This window comes from Megalobrama amblycephala, linkage group LG10, assembly GCF_018812025.1.
Source record: "Megalobrama amblycephala isolate DHTTF-2021 linkage group LG10, ASM1881202v1, whole genome shotgun sequence".
Lineage (NCBI taxonomy): Eukaryota > Metazoa > Chordata > Actinopteri > Cypriniformes > Xenocyprididae > Megalobrama > Megalobrama amblycephala.
The window spans coordinates 26,335,800-26,357,379 of NC_063053.1; the positions used below are offsets into that span (position 1 = coordinate 26,335,800).

Genomic DNA, 21,580 nt, shown 5'->3' on the forward strand with positions numbered 1-21,580 from the left:
GACACAGATGAGTCATCAATGTACTATGCTGCAAGAAAACGTCATATCCTGTGATGTTAACACAAAGACTAATTTAAACCCTGAATATCAGTGTTGTAGTCGAGACCAGCTCATTCGAGTCCGAGTCAAGACCGAGTCCAGAGAGGGTCGAGTCCGAGTCGAGACCGAGACCAAAGAGGGTTGAGTCTGAGTCGAGACCGAGACCAAAGAGGGTCGAGTCTGAGTCAAGACCAAAATCAAAGAGATTGGACAAGTTCAAGTTCACATAAAGTTGGGTCTGACACAAGACCTAAAAAAAATCTAAAGACTTAAAAGAATATGTAAATGTTTGGTGGAAACAATAAAATTGGCACCATACTCATCAAGTATACCATGGCATGTACACTGTATTTTATTTACTTAGAGTGATATTGGTTTAAAAAATATTATCAGTTAAGGGTAAAAAGGCCACATAGTAGGTGGTGTAAAGGTAATTTGTTAGAAAAGATTTCTATTTTGAAAAAATGCTGCTATTTTTAACATTTTTAAAGATTTTAAATCAATCGACTGAAGGTTCACAGCATGTTATAAAAAAATATTAAGCAGCACAACTGTTTCCACTTTGAAAATTAATCAGCATGTTAGAATGATTGCTGAAGGATCATGTGACACTGAAGACTGGATTACTGAAAATTCAGCTTTGCAATCAGAAATAAATTATATTTTAAAGTACATTCAAATAGAAAACCATTATTTTAAATTGTAATAATATTTTAAAAATATATATTGCTGTTTTTGATTAGATAATGCAGGCTTGATGAGCATAAGAGACTTATTTCATAATGCCACATAAGCTAATAATTATCAAAAATGGTAATATTCACGTCACCATTTCACCAGCCTACACATTATAGGCCTGTAGGTGGCACTTTGGCTTCATTAACTATGATAGTTTCATCAAATAGTAAATGGTGTATCAACACTAAATGAATTGAACACTACTTACCATTAATGCGATTTTTCGCTTTGTAGTCAGTTAACATCCATTTTGTCAGCGATGCAATTTAATTTATAAAATGAGACAAACAGCAGAAATCGCTCATCTGTCCATGTAATTTCCACTTCACGTTGTCTAATTTGAACTTGTGCCAGATCACGATTGGTTAGGGGTGTTATACATGACAAACCGGCATTGGTGAATTATGTAATATTTTGAAATATATAATAAATAGATTTTAATTAAATTGACACGGTAGCTTCGATTATTGATGGGGAAAAAAGTAAAAAAAAAAAATTTTTTGGTTTATTTTTTTCTTTCGTTAACCCATAGGCACTCAGTGAAAGAACCATATATGGCTCGAGAGAAGTTTCGAACAGACTGTGGAAAATCAGTCAGTCGCACACGCATGCAACCCATAGCAACGTGTTTGGCGACGCTTCACACTGACGAATTTTCCGACTTTTGAGCAATTCATTACTATTGTACACATTGTCATGTTAATTATAATTCAGATGCATTTTGTCTTGTTTTTTGCATTTTGTTGTCCACATTATTATCATTGCTCTTTGCCCCCAAACATTAACATACGGTAATAGTCATGAAATATTTTGAATGGGACTCGAGTGGTCTCGGGAATGAGTCCGAGTCCTCATATGTACGAGTATGAGTCAATTCCAAGTCAATATGCACACGAGTCCATGACAAGACCATGACAATATGGTCTCGAGACCGTGTCCAAGACAGAGTCCGAGTCCGAGTACTACAACACTCCTGAATATGAAAATGGCACAAAAAAGCTTAAAATTAACTATTTTTCTCCTACAATTAAATTTAACGGATGGTATATTCAATGAGAAAAAATGTAGGGTGGGATTTGGAGTTTGAAAAAAAAAAAAGAAGAAAAAAAAAAGAAAAAAGAAGCAGGTGTTACACAGCTGGTTGGTTGTAGGGGTAAGGTAAGACTGATTAATGATACAGCAGAAAAGGAAATTCATTTTACAGGCCGAGCATATATATATATATATATATATATATATATATATATATATATATATATATATATATATATATATATATATATATATATACAGTACAGTCCACAAGTTTGGAACCACTAAGATTTTTAATGTTTTTAAAAGAAGTTTCGTCTGCTCACCAAGGCTACATTTATTTAATTAAAAATACAGTAAAAAACAGTAATATTGTGAAATATTATTACAATTTAAAATAACTGTTTTCTATTTGAATATATTTCACAAAGTAATTTATTCCTGTGATGGCAAAGCTGAATTTTCAGCATCATTACTCCAGTCTTCAGTGTCACATGATCCTTCAGAAATCATTCTAATATGCTGATCTGCTGCTCAAGAAACATTTAATGTGTACAATTGTACAATATATTTGTGTACAATATTTTTTTTCAGGATTATTTGATGAATAGAAAGTTCAAAAGAACAGTGTTTATCTGAAATCTAATCTTTTGTAACATTATAAATGTCTTTACTGCCACTTTTGATTGATTTAATGCATCCTTGCTGAATAAAAGTATTCATTTCTTTAATTTCTTTTCAAAAAAATAAAAATAAAAATTCTTACTGACCCCAAACTTTTGAACGGTAGTGTATAATGCTACAGAAGCTTTGTATTTCAGATAAATGCTGTTCTTTTGAACTTTCTATTCATCAAGGAATCCTGAAAAAAAAGTACACAACTGTTTTCAACATTGAAAATAATCATAAATGTTTATTGAGCAGCAAATCAGCATATTAGAATGATTTCTGAAGGATCATGTGACACTGAAGACTGGAGTAACGATGCTGAAAATTCAGCTTTGCATCACAGGAATAAATTACTTTGTCAAATATATTTAAATAGTACACAGTTATTTTAAATTGTAATAATATTTCACAATATTACTGTTTTTTACTGTATTTTTAATTAAATAAATGTAGCCTTGGTGAGCAGACGAAACTTCTTTTAAAAACATTAAAAATCTTAGTGGTTCCAAACTTTTGGACTGTACTATATATATATATTATATTATATATAATATAAATAGAATAACATGCATTGATGAATTGAACACAATATAAAAATTTTGATTTCAGGCTGACATTAATGATGACAAATGTGCAGGCACAGATTGAACACAGGGTCCATAGTACTCTACGTCCAAGGGGGCCTCAATCTGTAACCAGTTTTTCCAACAATGAATCATTCCAAACATCCAAACCACTTTATCACTTCATGCTAAATGGATTTATTCAGGCTTTTAAAGAAAAAATAAAAACTTGAATCAAATTCACTGATGGATAAATGTTCTGTTCTCGCAATGTTGTTAGTTTTCAATCATGTTATAACCATCAGAACCATGGTTAACCATCATGAAAGTTCAGCAGGGAGAGAGTGAGTACAGAGGTGCTGCTACAAATAATCATTATCTGTCACTTTGACAGACTGGGTTGTAAATTTACCATCTTTTATTTTATCTGTCAGTAAATATTGTTACACATTGATATCACAAGAACTTTGCCTTTAGTCTTATCAGGCGATATGTTGCCTGTTCTTGGCTTTTTTTTTTATTCTGCTCACTCAATGTGACAGATGCCGTCTTGTGGTTTGGTCACCTAATTTAATAAACAATGTCCTATTCCACTGGTCTACAGGTGTCCACTTGTTTCTTTTCCCATATCCTTACTCATATTTTTCTCTCCTGTTTCATGTTTTTTTCATTTGCTTATTTTTTTCTTTTAAACTGTCTTTTCTTTACTTTTAATCCATTTTAGTATCCTTTAGTTTGGGAATATGTCTAAGGAACAGACACTCAATAGACCAGATTCCCTTTTTTTTTAATTCTATATTTTATTTTTTAATTAAAAAGCATTAATAAATAAATAAATAAATACAAACCATTCTCAATGTTTTAAGTGAATTATTCAGTAAATATTGTGTAAAATAATTGTGCTCTTAGTGTTTCTATTTTTAAAAATATTGGCACACTTATTTTACAATATTTTATATACAATATATAAAAAAAGGAAATATTAAAAAAAAAAAAAAAAGGGAAATCTTACCCCAAACTTTTATATAAAACAAACATAATATAAACCAATAATATCATAGCCCAGCATGTTTCACTTTTCCCAGTCCAATCAAATCCCGATGGATAAAATTAAGTCCCTCACTGCATTATTTCCTGCTCATTGTTTTTGTTTTGCTCAGATGTACAGCATTCAGAGTCCATTTCAGCCTGCAGAGTAAACACAAGACAATCTCCCATCATTTAATATCTGTCTTCAGGAGCCTTATCTGCAGTCTGCGCTCTTTATTTCATTTCATGCATTATTTCATTCCTGCCTGTTTGATCACTTAGCATCTGTCTCTGAGTTATTAATGTTTGTTTAGTAGAACTCATGTCAGGGGAACATGTCTGTCTCTCTCTCTTCCTCTTCTTCTTATCTCTGTGAATCATAGGTAATAGATGTTTGGTTGTAGGGCATTAATAGTAGTTGAGCTGCTCTGAACAGTAGTGCTTAATAACCATGACAGAGTAAACATTATGAGCAAGTCAGGAGGAGGGTTACCTGTCATCTTACAGTGCCAGCCCTTAACATGAGCATCGCAAGAGATTTTCCATTCTTTGTCAAAGAAGCACATTAGTGTGTTGGGAAATGTAATCAGTTGTTCACAACAATGTCCTTGACCCTGAGGGTCATAGCTTCCTGTGTCTGTCAGAGGAGGAACTGGAGGTCACGCTATTGGACATTATTACTTCCTGTTGTGGTGGTATGAATATTAGCTTTGGGAAAAAACATGTGAGACACTTAAAATGACTACAACTTTTCAGTGTGATTAAACCCTGGGCTAAACTTTACAGCTTCAACCCTGTTCATGCTCACAGTCTTCTGTATCCTTTTGTTTGTATTTCATTAATGTCTGCACTACATTACACCACATGTCATTATTTAATTAACCTTCTATTAATGAATGCATGTGCTGTAGATATTTAAGCTTAAAAACCTTGATGACTTTATGAATGTCCCGTTTGACTATGCCCTGCGGTGCTGATAAACTGTTCATATTTAATATTTAATTCCTTATGGCTCAGATAGTCACAGTATAATTTTATGTTGGACATTTATGGCGTGTTGTGGGTCACTTTTATATCAATACTTAGGCTGTTTTTAATTTTATCTCACTCTCTGACATTATCTGAGAAGTTATTTGCATGTTCTAACCTCTCATTTTAATGTGATCTCAAAGCATTTGGTGTAATGATTATATTTTCTCTCCCGTGTATATAGCCTATGCTTACACTTCTGTTTAAAAGTTTGAAAACTAGGGCTGTCTCTGACTAAAGATTTTTCTAGCTGACTAGTCATTCATTTAAGCCATTAGTTGACTAATCATGTTTATAATAATTTAATTACTTAAATATTGGTCGGGGCGTAATATATAGCCTATTCCATGCTCAAGCGCACTTATAAAGCTTGCCGCAAAGCACCGACAAATGTAATGATTATGAATGTGTATAAGAAAAAGACATCTTAACTATTTATTAATAAACTAGTGTTTTTTGAGTCGGTGTCGGCTGCAAAGATGTATAGTGGACGCGTCTTTAGAGAGTAATGTACCTTTCATGTGGATTACATATCAGTGTTTGTTTTCTATTCAAATTGGTTTGTTTAAAAGTATGAATTTCAAGCTTTCTATAGATATTTCTCAGGTTTGTGAGGAAAGTAGCCTATACACTGAGTTTTGGTTTATTTTTGTGATGTGTAATGCAGTAAGCGCTCTAATACTAGCTTCCACACTCCACACAAACACTTGGATATGCGGCTAATAATAGCGCACATTTATCTAGGTTAACCTTAGAGTGAGCGGCCATATAAAGTTGCTACTTCTTACATGTTTCAAATGATAAATGAAAGCCATATTTGAGGTCAATAGATGATAGGCAAGCGTTTGGATTTCCTGCCAGACATACTGCTTGGCGTGACTTCACTTTCTGTGGAATTTTTTTTCTGCGACTAACTAATAAAATTTTGGTTGACTAAGCCTCTTCTCGTCGATTAACGTTTAGTTGACTATTAGGGGGCAGCCCTACTAAAAACGGGTAACTTTTTATGTGTTTTGGCCATTCATTTACACAACAATGGCATTTTGGGGGCCTGAAAATGCATTTGAAGACAGGTTTCAAAGTGCATGTGTAAACTACAAAAACACAAATTTGTGAAAATGTTGACATCATGCGCATGCGTAATATGTGTTCAGTCTATAGGCGTGCAGTGTTTCTTCACAAATTGACATCGCCAACTACTGGCCTGGCAGCATAATGCAGCATTTTTAGTAATTTTCGCAGATCTGTGTGAATGGGGATCGGTTTGACAATGTTGTCATTTCTACATGCAATTTATAGTGCATATAGTTATAGTTTATAGTTTTCTATTTATAATGCATCGTTGTTGTGTAAACTTAATTTTAAAAAAACTTAAAATTATGCTCACCAAGGCTGCATTTATTTGCTCAAAAATAAAAACAGTAATATTGTTATTTTTATGGATTCTTTTCAGAATTCTTCGATGAAAAGAATGTTCAAAAGAACAGCATTTATTTGAAAAATAATTATTTTCTAATATTATACATGTCTTCTGTCACTTTTGAATTTAATGCATTCTTGCTAAATAAAAGTATTTAAAAAAATATTACTGACCCCCAACTTTTGAACAGTAGCATAAATGTGTTCCCTACAACCTTGAATTAACTACACAAATATTGATTTTCATTAAAATATTGCATTATGTGTGTTGTTTATAGTTCTTAAAGTTGTGCTCAAAGAGTTGTCAATTTGCTCAGGTCTGAAAAAAAATTGAGGAACCATTATGGTGACAAGGTGGTACTTGTTCTCATTTGATAGTGAATAAATAAAACAGAATGACTTGCCAGTTGGCTGGTAACTTTATTAGGAACTGCAACATTACATGCTTTATGTCAAACTGTCTCTCTGATGTAAATGATGTGCGTTATTCAAATTCAAATTCAAAGGCATAAAGCGCCTGATCAGGAAAACATCTGTTGCATCTTTTACCTCAATGGAAATGTTATTATTAGAAGTCAATCTAGAATGTCTAATTTTAATTTTCTGAAGAACTCCAACTCCATGTAGTGACACATATGTGGTATACTTCTCACATTAAGCCACTAAAACAGAAATATCGCAGACAGACGGAGACTGTCATCTCGGATGTGTCATCTGTCATCTGGCTCATCTCGGATGTGATGCTGCGAATCACACAATGATATATGCTGTTTGACACAAGTATAAAAAATGACAAAAACATCTAAATTATACCACAGATGTGAAAAATAAATTTTTAGGGCCTGCAATTTTCTTCATTTGCCATTGATGAGTGTTGGCAAAAAGTTAATTTTGAACCATGATAATAATGAATGCAGAGAAAGGTTTGATTAGGTCAAGGCCACGTGAAAGTCATTCTGCCCCATAATCCTGTTCTGCCAGAGCTGAATATAAATGATAGGTTAAATAGTCCATCAGAAGGGAAGGGTCATCAACTCTCTTTTTGTTTTCTCTTGCTCTCTAACATTCACATATATCACTGAGCATGTTTGCACACCAATGCACACCAATATACTGATAACTGGGTCATTCCTAGTATTCTGTGCTTTTTAGAAAATTCTGTGCATAAAATTTAAAAAATCAAACTCAGTTTTTAAAAGATATTTTTGTGTAATCATGATATGGTGATGTAAAACATTTGAAAACTGATTTTGGTCAGGTTTGGGTAAATAAACTTAAAGCTGCTGTCCGTAACTTTTTTTGTGTTCAAAATTTACAAAAATAATATAATGAGAATGTACAACATGAATCCATTTTCCAAACCGTGTTTTTGTCTTACCCTGAATCATTATGGTACACCGGACTATTTCAGACCGGACTGATAGGACCCGCCGCAGAGTATCACAGTAACTGCGTGACTCGCCATAGACATACACGGAGGAAAGTAGCTCCGGCTACAATGTTTTTCTGCAGGACGTGCAGTTCTGTTTATTAACCACTAGAGGGCCAAAAATCACGGACTGCAGCTTTAACCGTTTATTAAACAAAATCAATGACAAATGAACAACAGTTTAAAATACTTATGATTCTAATTTATGGGCATTGTGTACATTTTCTGCGACAACATATATTTAGTAAAAAACAGTAATATTGTGAAATATTATTACAATTTAAAATAACTGTGTACTATTTAAATATATTTGACAAAGTAATTTATTCCTGTGATGCAAAGCTGAATTTTCAGCATCGTTACTCCAGTCTTCAGTGTCACATGATCCTTCAGAAATCATTCTAATATGCTGATTTGCTGCTCAATAAACATTTATGATTATTTTCAATGTTGAAAACAGTTGTGTACTTTTTTTTCAGGATTCTTTGATGAATAGAAAGTTCAAAAGAACAGCATTTATCTGAAATACAAAGCTTCTGTAGCATTATACACTACCGTTCAAAAGTTTGGGGTCAGTAAGAATTTTTATTTTTATTTTTTTGAAAAGAAATTAAAGAAATGAATACTTTTATTCAGCAAGGATGCATTAAATCAATCAAAAGTGGCAGTAAAGACATTTATAATGTTACAAAAGATTAGATTTCAGATAAACACTGTTCTTTTGAACTTTCTATTCATCAAATAATCCTGAAAAAAAATATTGTACACAAATATTTTGTACAATTGTACACATTAAATGTTTCTTGAGCAGCAGAATCAGCATATTGATTTCTGAAGGATCATGTGACACTGAAGACTGGAGTGATGATGCTGAAAATTCAGCTTTGCCATCACAGGAATAAATTACTTTGTGAAATATATTCAAATAGAAAACAGTTATTTTAAATTATAATAATATTTCACAATATTACTGTTTTTACTGTATTTTTAATTAAATAAATGTAGCCTTGGTGAGCAGACAAAACTTCTTTTAAAACATTAAAAATCTTAGTGGTTCCAAACTTTTGGACTGTACTATATATTCTAATTTATGGGCATTGTGTACATTTTAAATATATGTTATATATTATATATATATATATATATATATATCATTTAACATCTTCTTTTTCAGATACAAATGCCTGAAAGGCTTTTTGTTCACTTTTTAGTTCTACATTATTAATACTCCAATACATTTTCATTGTCACTGAATTATTTTAATTTTCTTATGCTATTTTTTTTTTTAATGAAATTATTGTAAAAAAAACAATGCTTAACAGGGTGGAAAAAAATAATAATAGGGTGGATAAAATAATAACAGGGTGGACAAGTGGTATTAAAAAATGGATGGATGAATGATTTCCTGTCTCTCACATACAACCAGTTGCAATATTACTTTTGTTTGAACTGGTTTTTGATAGGAAACAATATGTAAAATATTATCAAAGAGCTTTACTACTACTTAAACTTTAAACATAAATTACTTTGACAATCACTATATCCACTTTCAGTGTCCACTCTGCTAGGTCTTCTGATTTAACAGAGTGGACATTCTGACCTAAAATCAGCCACTGCGCCATGCCGGAGCAAAAATAAGCTAACGAAGAAGGTTTATCAAATAAAGAATTGCATGGGTTTTAAAATTGTAATTTTAAAAATATGATTTTTCTACTAACTTTTTTCTTATTTCCCAGAGTAGACGTATTGAGGTTGACCACATCAAATTTGAAAGATAAAGTTTGTCAGAAATAGAAGATCTATTCAAATAATAGATTATATCACGTTGTTGATATAAAGTTGTGTTCCCTCCAAAGTAGTGATGACTGCTTTATGATATGATGCCATTTATCTTTTCCAACTTTCATTTGAAAGGAAAGTAGTCAAAAATAACAGAGTGGACAATAACTTGAGGGACATGCTAAAAAGCTTTATTATATGTTAAAATAAATGTAATAATTGACAGAGAATCATTGATATACACAACAGTGTATACATTTGGGGAAAAATCACGTATAGTAAGTGTTGTATTTATCATGAAAATGGGATACACAAGCCTGGGGACATAGGAAATATGGTGATATATGGTGGTTCAAAATGCAAATCAAAAATCAATGCAAGTAAACTGTATTTACAAGACTGTATTAAAAAAAATCAAAAACAAAACAGAATGCAAAATGTAAGCATCCATGCATTTCACTCAGAGTATTCTATTTATTATATGAGATGTGATGTTAAATAAAGCAGTAAAACCCCCTCAGTACTTCAAAATGTCAGCCTGAAAATTGCACACTCATTCTCCTCTCATATTTGAATTTTCTACATCGTCCTTTGGCTGAGATGAGGGTCAAGAAAAAAATTGTAGTTTGCAATATGTTTCTCCTCACCTACCACGAAACACTCACTGTGGTTGAATTTGCTTTAATTTATAAAATACGCTTACCTGTCTCACATCACATATGTGCACTGCAGTAATCTGACAGCTGGTTAAGATTCGGGACGAAATCAGGGTAATGGGCAAAATTCTTGCTGTGTCGATTGGTTTATTCTTAATCCGTTTATAACCTTTTTCTGACAAAGGAAAACAGTTTATCACGTTTACATGACCACAAGCATTGTCAGCTTATTAAGCATAATCTGTTTATGAATGTGTATGTAAACACACTCACTGTCTTTTCTCTCTAAAACCTTGATATGCCCTTCACACCGTGTGAACCTTTTCTATCTTTCTCTGCATCAGTCTGTCTCATCTCACATGGTCATTCACAGACCAACTGTCTGTGTGATCAGCTGTTGAAAAGTGAGAAAAGGTGCTCGACTTCCTGTTATTCTGCTCATAATGTATCATATCAACCCATCTACAGTTCACACCTCTGAGAGAGAGAGAGAGAGAGAGCGCAGCAGGTGTATTTTAAAGTACAGTCACACTAAAGGTGTGTTGAAGGCTGTGATGTGTGCTCTTTCATGAATCATGATACAGCAGTCGTTTCTGTCTGATCTCTCTAATTATGGATACATAAAGTGCTTAACACACACACACACACACACACACACACACACACCTATATATATTACGTGTGTTTGCGTGTGTGTATATATGTATATACACACATACACACATAAATAATATATACACATATTATGTAAACAAACTTTTATGTTAGATGCAATTAATCGTGATTAATCCAGCACTAATATGTGTGTTATTGACGAATAAGTGTAAAAAAACAAAATGGAGATATTAGTTTTATTAAGTGTTAACAATGAGATTATGTGGTTTTTACAATCAATTAACACTGCGTTTGTCATTTTTTACAAATGGACAAATTTTGTCATCAAAAAAGTCATTCGGTTTAACTAAAATTTCAGTTTTACCGAATGACACTTTTGGTTATACCGAATGATGATATTTTCAAACAATGCTAACAGGCTAATATCTAACTAGCTAGCTAAAGGACAATCAAACATTTTATATTTAGTACAAGTTTTTAAAGTATTACAACATTTTCCATTTTTTATAGCGGTTGTACCGAGTGACCTGATATTTTGGGACATGCGTATGAGCAAGTGAAAACATGAATTTTTCAAATAGTTGAGAGAGTTAGTAACTTTGCTTCACAACCATGTGGTCCTTTGCAGGTGTCTGAATGATGTCACATCCTGTCACATGATATTGACCGCATGACTTGATCCAAAATGGTCCCTTTATATTGGTTACTCCAAATGACATCAATGAAAATAATTTTTCTGGACATTCTTTTTTCATAACAAATCAACGACTTCCACACATAATTTTAATACCATTTTGCACTATGTTGATAAATGATGTTATAAAATCATGCCAGAATTAAAAAAAAAAAAAAACATTTATTACATTTTAAAATATTTTAATCACAAATGAAATGGCTGTATTGGCCATTGGATGGTTAAACCAAATTACCTTTTGACATTTCAGAATCTTTAAGTTAGGAAAATAGGAAAATATAATGTAGGAAAATATAATTAAAACCTTTTGGATTCAAAAGAAGAGATCTAGTTGTACTACCTTACATACTTTGGATAACATATTTTTGTTTTTTATTATTATTTAAGGCCTTTGGGCAAAAAAATGACCCCTCACACACCATTGACCCATATGCATGAAGAACATCCTATTTTTGTGCATCACAATTATGTTCAGTTAGTTTAGTTTCATTCATGACACGTGTTCCCTTTGTTCTAGTTTCCTGCCACTCATACACAATTGAATTGAATTGTTGGCTCTCTTGTTAGTACTTATTTAATAAACTTTGGATTATTATCATAATCTTCATCTTCTGTGGATATCAGCATTACATTGTGATTTTCATTCATATTTTTTTTTGTAGTAATTTTTTTTTTTTTTTAAATAATGAAAACAAATTATTTAAAAAATAATCAATTTAAATATTTAAATTTTAATATTAATTTTATCATACTATTATTATTATTATTATTATTATTATTATTATTATTATTACTACTACTACACAGAGCTATGTAGACTTCATTTTCTCTTCAAAACATTTTCCTTATTTATTTATTTATTTTGGATTTTGGGATTAAAATAATGGGGTCATGTTTTTCCCAGGTGTCCACTAATCTCTGCTCTGTTCCCAAACTGTTAAGTTCTTTTTTAAGACTGAACTCATGATTATATGTGTCTCTAAATTATTTTTAGTATGTATAAATGTTTTTTTTTAGAAGTGTTTTGTGTGTTATTTACAGTTGTGGTGTTTTTTTTTTTTTTTTTTTATTTATTTTTTTTTTTTTTATTTCAGAGGGAAAGGTTGAAGTGACTAAAGAAGGATTGAAGCTGTGCACCATGGGACCAGGAAAGGTGTTTGGAGAGCTCGCCATCCTTTATAACTGCACCAGGACGGCCACTGTGAGAAGTGAGTTCACACAGACCATAGTAATAAATAAAATGATCCTGACTTCGATTATGGTTACTCAAGCAAGGGACATTTTGGAATATTTTTCCCTCTACATACATAGATTAACACATCTTAGGTTTATTCTAGGCCACATTTCCCAATCTGCCATCTTGGGATTATAATTCTCAGTATGACTGAAGTCAACGAATCGCTCCATCTGTGATGATAATCTGTGATTACATCAGTAGACAGGAGGCCAGATAAAGAGAGATATGAGGGATGACTTAATATTAGGGGACAACAAATGAATTGTGCTTAGATATTCCAGGATGTTATTTATTTATTTATTTTTTTGTCATTTAAACATACCCCAGTGCTCAAAAAAAGTGGAAAAAAGTGCCGGTACCCCATGTGAGAAGATTAAAATATATAAGTGCCAGTGCGTACTAGCCCACTTCAAGCACTGAACATACCCCTAACCCTATTAAAGGGGTATTATGTAGAATTCAGAAACCCTTGTTTAGAATTCAGAAACTTTAGCCAGCAACATATTGCTTGTGCTCGCACTTCTGCACGCATAACGTACACCGTAAACCCGAACAGTACTACTAAACTTATAAAGACTGAGTATGCTGCAATTAAAGTCTGTTAAATCATTGATGGAACTTAAAACAATTACATTTACTGAACGAGGAGTTTAGTTTTATTTTTGTGTAGCTCAACATTTTTGAGTAAACCCTTATACTTAAATTATTATTTTTAAGTTTACTGAGCGATATAAAGTGGCGTCAACCATGTCACTTCATTGATGTTACTGACGTAACCGACGATATCGAAAGAGTCCATTCAACATTAAACTGAGTTGCAGCAGATTTCAAGTTCCCAACATGCTTTGCATCACACTTTGTAAGGAAGGGAGAATAAATGTTGAAATTGAGTGTTATTTTGTGTGTTTTTGCACAAGATTAATACAGGGAAAGATGTTTTATTGTTTAATGTTCTGTTATTTGGTATTTAAATGTATTTCTGTGATGTTGAAGTTTTTAGGGTTACCATCATGGTGAAGAGTAGTGCCTATGAATAGGTCGAGAATGGGCTGCAAAACTTCAAGGCTATATATACTGCATGTTGATTAGCAGTTCATGCAAGTAAATAGTGATAGTCTCTTTGATGGTTACATTAGCACATGCTGGTGCTAACTAACACTTAACTGTAAAGATTAGATATTAGTTTATTCAATATTTCAATTATAGTATAATTACTGAATTTATGAAGTTTAAAATAATTGTTTTGTTTACTTAAATGTTTTGAGTATTCTGAACTTATTGGGTTTTACAACCACTGCATCAAAATAATTGAAAAATAAAAAACATTACATATGGTAAAAAATAGTTTTAAGTACAGTGGACTTAAACATTAAATAAAACTAAAATTTAAAAAATTCAGTTTGACTTAATTGTTATTTATAATTATTCTTTACTTAAACGATTTGAGTTGCTTTACTTAAAGGTGCCCTAGAACTTCTTTTTAAAAGATGTAATATAAGTCTAAGGTGTCCCCTGAATGTGTCTGTGAAGTTTCAGCTCAAAATACCCCATAGATTTTTTTTTAATTCATTTTTTTAACTGCCTATTTTGGGGCATCATTAACTATGCACTGATATATAGGTTGCGGCCCCTTTAAATCTCCCGCTCCCCCGCCCCGGAGTTCGCGCTTGCCTTGAACGGCATAAAAACAGTTCACACAGCTAATATAACCCTCAAAATGGATCTTTACAAGATGTTCGTCGTGCATGCTGTATGCATACATCGGATCATTTGAGTATAGTATTTATTTGGATGTATTACATTTGATTCTGAATGAGTATGAGGCTATGGTGCGTGGCTAAAGCTAACATTACACAATGTTGGAGAGATTTATAAAGAATGAAGATGTGTTTATGAATTATACAGACTGCAAGTGTTTAAAAATGAAAATAGCTACGGCTCTTGTCTCCATGAATACAGTAAGAAACGATGGTGACTTTAACCACATTTAACAGTACATTAGCAACATGCTAACGAAACATTTAGAAAGACAATTCACAAATATCACTAAAGATATCATGGATCATGTCAGTTATTATTGCTCCATCTGCCATTTTTCGCTATTGTTCTTGTTTGCTTACCTAGTCTGATGATTCAGCTGTGCACATCCAGACGTTCTGCCCTTGTGTAATGCCTCGATCATGGGCTGGCATATGCAAATATTGGGGGCGTACATATTAATGATCCCGGCTGTTACGTAACAGTCGGTGTTATGTTGAGATTCGCCTGTTCTCCGGAGGTCTTTTAAACAAATGAGATTTATATAAGAAGGAGGAAACAATGGAGTTTGAAACTCAGTGTATGTCTTTTCCATGTACTGAACTCTTGTTATTCAACTATGCCAATATAAATTCAATATTTAATTCTAGGGCACCTTTACATTTTTTGAGGTAATCGGTGTCTACAATAATTTTGAGTACTCTGAACTTATCGGGTTTTACAGTGTACAAAAGACTAGGGCTGCCCCCTAATAGTTGACTAAATGTAAGTCGAATAGAAGAGGCTTAGTTGACCAAGATTTTATTAGTAGGTTAGTTGCAGAAAAAAAAAAAAACTCCACAGTCAGGAAGTGGCGAAGTCACGCAGTCTGTAATGGAAAAGATCGTTAATGGCGGGTCCTTGGTAATTATGTACATTACATTTTTTGTCATACAGATAATAGTAATACATCATTCCAACCTGTAAAAGGGTCTACTTTTGTTTGTGTAAACTCACAATAACAACAAAACTTTGTGCTTTTGTAAAATAAAGAAAACAAACAGGATGCACTTTCTGCCGTCTCTGTCTCCCTGAACAGCAGTACGTCACATAAATGTACTGATACCGAGAAATATATCTATAGAAAGCTTGAAACGTCTACTTTTAAACAAACCAATATGAATTGAAAACAAATACTCTCTGATTATGTAATCCATATGAAAGGTGCATTTCTCTCTATAGGCATGTTACTGAGGAGATGGACGAGTCAGCATTGTCAACTTCAGCTTTGCAGCCGACACTGACTCAGAAACAGTGTTAATTTTGACAGCAAAATTTGATTTAGTTTTGACTAAAATGCCATTTAGTTTTAGTCATATTTTAGTCATCGGAAATTGTTTTAGTTTTAGTCTAGTTTTAGTTGACTAAATATCATAAGATTTTAGTCGACTAAATCTACAGTAGATTTAGTTGACTAAAATCTAATTTAGTTCAATTGTAATGCATTAAGCATTTCTCTAACAATACACAGATCCTATACACTGATATAGGTACATCTAATATTTCCCAAACTGTTTATGTTCACCCAACTGTACTTTGCTTGCCAAAGCGGACGGTTTTTGACCGTTCAAGTGCAAAAACACACGAAAGAGCAAAATTCAGTACTTATCAGGGATTGACACACTTATCATTGAGGTACTATTATAGTTTTCATTAAAAATTTTTTATTAGATTTGATTTTTTTTTTTTTTTTTCCGCTTTCATTGTAATTTTAGTTAAATGTTTTAGTAATGTTTTGTGTTTATGTCTTTAGTTTTTGCTTTTAAATGTCTATAAGTAGTTATTTCTGTTTGTTATTTTAGTACCCCAGGTTAAGCTAAAGCTAAAGCTTAGAAACTAGATGAATATATTTATTTTTTTATTTCAGTTAATGTTTATTTCAAGTAATGATGATTTTTTTTATGGTTTTAGGTTTAGTTAACTAAAATAACCCTTATACTTGTAAAATATATTGAATAATGTGTCAAATAATGTCTTTCCTTCCTGTGACAGAAGATACAGTAGTTTACTATCAATTAAATAGAAATTAAATTAAATACAGTTTACTGTGTAAACAAAATAACAATAATGACCAGGAAAAAATAATAATTATAAACCATACCGAAATACACCTTGACTCTTATTCTGAAATGTCTGCAGTCTGCATTGTTGCAGGCTACTCATGACGGAGATAAAATATGCATTCTTACAACCATCTAAACCTACTACCATACAAACATCATGTAGTAAACATTGCCATAATTAATCAACATTAGCTTATAAGCAATGGCTTGGCATAAACGTGCGCTATTCATTAATTGTGCAGCAGTCAGATGTGCTGCTGCTCAAGCCTGTAGAGTGCGCAACAGCGCCGCGTTTCCCGCGGTTAGATCAGCACATTACACTTCAAATGTGCGCATCTTCCACACAGGTCAGCAGTCCTGACTGGATATCTTCCCAAATCGTCCGTCTCTTTCCATTTTGTCTCATTTTTATTCGTTGACGAAAATTAGAGTAGATTTTAGTCATAGTTTTAGTCATTCAAAACGCATTTTTATTTAGTCATCGTCTCGTTTTCGTCCGTGAAAAAATGTCGTTGACGGAAATTATGACGAAAATTATTCGTCAACGAAATTAACACTGCTCAGAAACTGTCTTTTTTTCCAGACACATTCATAATCTTTACTTTTGCTCGCGCTTGAGAGCAAGGCATGTATTCCGCCCCCTGGTATATTTAAATAATTAAATTAATATAAACGTGTGATTAGTCAACCAATGGGTTAAATGAACGACTACTAGTCGACTTGAAAAATCTTTAGTCGAGGGCAGCCCTACAAAAGACTGAATGTGATTCAATGCCCTGAAATACTCACTGCAAAGTTCTTTTCCTTTCTTTGCTTGGAAGTAAAAAGAAGTTGAAAATATCTTGGCAGCTATCAGTGATGCGCGGGTTGATCCAAAATGAGCGGGTGCCTGCGGTCACCCGCGGTCACCCGCGGTTACGAGTCATCCAAAAATATTTTTAATGATATTCGGGTCGCGGGTCGGGTCGTTTGAAATAAAGATGCCAATTAAACCTTTGTAATTTTCAGTTTTACTTACTAAAGGTTTCAGTTTTACTTTCATGGGTATTTGTGAACATTTATTTATGGATAGTGTAGCCTCAGTCTTTGGCTTAGCCTACCTGTTTTTGTTCGTCTAAAATGCGTTAATAAATACTTTATTAACATATTCTATCCCTGCATTTTGTGCTTGTGAGAGCTTCAATTGGGCATTCACGTGGCGAAATAGCCTAAGTCTACTAATACAAGTGGGAAATCCTTATTTACCTTTTGAATGTTGAGCGTTATTAACTTTTGAATAAATGCTGACGCGGGACAAAATGCCCGATTTCCCAACACGTTGAACTGAGCAATGCCATTGTACCATTTTAATAGGCTACTTTTAAACGCATATAGCTCAGTAATGTCAGTTTTATGTATTTTCTGAGAGGGGGCGGGATTTTTGTCGGGAAAGTCGGGGGAGAGACACACACTTCGATTAGACTGGATAAACACATGCAGCATCTTAATTGTTAAGAAAATTAAACGAAATAAATGAATAAATCAAGCCTTTATTACATAACACTAGGCTATATCATACAACATTCAGAAAAAGAACAGTTTGCGCTCCTAAGGGCTTTCACACTTTTCCAAAAGTGGGCTTTCTCTCAGTTGACCTGCTGATTAATTCTTCAAGCAGGGTCGAAACATAAACATCGCATTCATCAATAATATGCATCTAGACAGCTGAAATGGAAAATGATGGGCCGCCTCAAGAACTGCCTGCTCTCGCCGCTGCACCTCTGAGCGCACCACGTCAGGTCCTGAAACATTTCTCTCCTCCACAGGCTGGATTAATGGATATTATTGGCCAGGGAGGCTGATGGGGGGCGGCCACACCCCCCCGCACCCCTAGTTCTTACGTCTATGGCCCAATGACGCTACAATGAGCATTACTACTTTAAAAAAATGCGGGTCAGGAAGCGGGTCGGGTACAATGTTTTCCTTTTTTTTTTTTTTTTTTTTTTGCGGTCCGAGTTGCGGGCGGGTTAGTTGAAAACGTCGGTCGGGTGCGGGTTGTTTATACATTGACCCGCGCATCACTGGCAGCTATATACTGTTAACAAACATCCAGACGCCATCCACACTGCTGAAAGTGATGTTTAGATGAATATGTGCTTCATACTTTCTTCTCAATAACAAAATAAACATACAACAAAAATGACAGCGGTGATAAAGTATCTGATGTGTACTGTATATGTTTGCATATCCTCTGCAATTCAACGGCATCATGACAACAGATGATGTAATTGAAATGACACTCTTATGATAGTTTATGAAGTATATTTGAGACTATAGACTTTATAAATCTGGCTGTACGAGACTATAGTTTGAATTAATCCCCTTTCTTTGCATGACACATTAACATTACAGTATAGAATAGCTCTTTCCGCATTATCCTGAACATTGGATAAGTATTCATTTTGTGTGTCATAGAACGGAAGAGAGGCTCTAGCGCTCTCGCATTCTTTTGATTTTCCCAGCAAAAACGTCCCCAGTCCTTCACATAAAAATCAGTCTACAGAGGCTTTTATAGACAACCTAGGAAGTTGGGGGAGGTCTTTTTTTAAGTTTTGTTACAATCTGTTCTCACACTGGCAATAAAAAAAGCGATTAATATATGATAATTCTTACATATAGCCCTGTTAAACTTTGGCAGACATAACCTGTCTCTCTTCAACTCACCACTTACATTTTCATTAGGCTTTTCCTTATTTATAAAAAGCCCCAAGTTACTTCAAACTCTAGATCTGATTCTGTAATTAGCAGCCAGTTTACACAGCCATAATTAATGTCCACAGTTGTCCCACAATTCTTGTTTTTTCCCTTTTACCAGATCATCTCATATGCACAGGCTTGTATGCTGTGAATTATTTGCAAGCCTTTCTCTAATTTATTATTCCATTCCTCTTTTCATTTTCTTTTTCCTCTGAACCATTGTTCTCCTTCATGCATATTCTCTTCTTGCCTCCGCTTAGCTCTCTTTCTCCATCCTCTTTCCCTCCACTCTATCTCTCCTCCTCCGGCTGTGTTTATGGTGTTCCTGCACTCCTCTGTGCTCTGTCTCTGGTTCTCTGGATAGCGTCTGGGACAGGAAGTGAGCTGGACTGGGATTAAGGGACATGCATGTGTCTGATCTCTCCATGCACGTCCACATGCAACAGTTATTTTCACTTCAGTTCATGTAAATTGAAATTTTCCGCATTTTAAGCATCTGTTGCATGTTGTTGATTTACCTTATAATTCCAACTTTTCCTTCAACTTCTCTATGGAAGTTTTATGGAAGCCTATTGGGAAATTGTACAGCACTGCAGATAAATATTTCATCTTTTGCATCTTTTAACTTATGTAATGAATTTTCAAACCAGGTCATTTTCACACAATGCGCACAAGCATACCAGAAACATGGAGTTGTAACCATAACCAAAACCAAAAGGTCATCCGTCTAGATAAGTTTTTCCACATCAAAAGGATAATTTAGACAACTTTGCATCTCAAATAGCACTTTAACAAAAATGCACGCTTTTCGTTATTGTTATATGCATGATAGAGCTTAAATTTTGTTTACACAGGCTTTTCATTTTAAACCCTCATTCTGTGTACATGTATTCGATTGCATACTTAGAGTTTGATTAAATGTCAGAATGTAACTTGTCTTGCATTGTTTGTGCTGCAGACATGAATGATACCTCAAATTGTGTGGCTTTTGAGGAGAGCTGCACTATTTGTTTTCTAAGCGATCTGACAGTTTTCAAACCTCTTGCAACTACAAATTTTATGCTGGCAGACACCACTTTTCCTCAGAAGAAGTTGCTATCTGAGTGTTTGCATAGCTGCGTGTATGGTTATTCATCTCTCTCTCCCTGTCTCTTTCTTTCAAACACACACCTTTTGTTGTGACTGGTTTCCAATGGTGTATTCTGCATGTAAATGAGTCCTCAGGAGAAGCCGTGGCTTAGAGCATTAGAATGCACAGGGAAAATAGCACAGATATGTCAGCGCTTAAAGTGGTTTTGACCTGGTGTGATCTTACCCACCTTACAGCTGCCCTGACCTTTCACAGCTATAAACAACAGAGCAGAGCAAGAGAGAGCAGGCCCAGTGCTTCACAGGACACACAGGATGAAGGCTCTTTATTACAATACCCTGAATTCCTAGGTTGTCTATGAAAGCCTGTATACTGATTTTTATGTTGAAGGATTCAGGACAGTTTTGCTGGGAAAATCAAAAGGATGTTATATCTACACGCACTCTTCAGTTCTATGACACGGAACGAATGCTCATGCAATGTTCAGGATAATGCTGAAAGTGCTATTCTATGCTGTAATGTCAATGTGTCATGCAAAGAAAAGTATAGCCTCACATAGCCAGACCTATATAGTCTATAGCATTAATACTCTAATTCCATCTGGTGCAAAAATCAGTATACATGCTGATGGACTCCAGCTGAAAAGCTTGTCCATTCATTTAGTTTAGGTTAAACAAATCTTTAGCTTTTTCCCCCATGTTTTTTTTTTTTTTTTAACCTTCTTGGAAGCAATATAAAAAGTGCATCTTACAGGAGACATTTTTTTATGTGTCTAAAGTCCTGAGGGTGACATTTTCACTTTATTATATTGTTCTATATAAGTTCTCATCTTCTTGTGGTGCCCGTATGTGTGTGTATGTTTGATCTGAGGAACATTTTCATTGGGTTCAAGAGAGCAAGAGGATGGAGAAGATTGGCAAAAATGACCCATTTAAAAGTATGCAACAAAACTTCAGCTATCATTTT

At 33.8% G+C, this 21,580-nt stretch overlaps 1 protein-coding gene across 2 annotated transcripts in view; it reads left to right on the top strand.

Annotated features, from left to right (window-relative positions):
- prkg1a (protein kinase cGMP-dependent 1a) overlaps positions 1-21,580 on the top strand; it is a 105,547-nt gene that overhangs the window by 24,576 nt on the left and 59,391 nt on the right. For both annotated transcript variants that reach the window (XM_048205577.1, XM_048205575.1), the window contains exon 3: positions 12,786-12,899. In XM_048205577.1, coding sequence (XP_048061534.1) covers positions 12,786-12,899 — 114 coding nt within the window. The remainder of the gene's footprint in view (positions 1-12,785; positions 12,900-21,580) is intronic.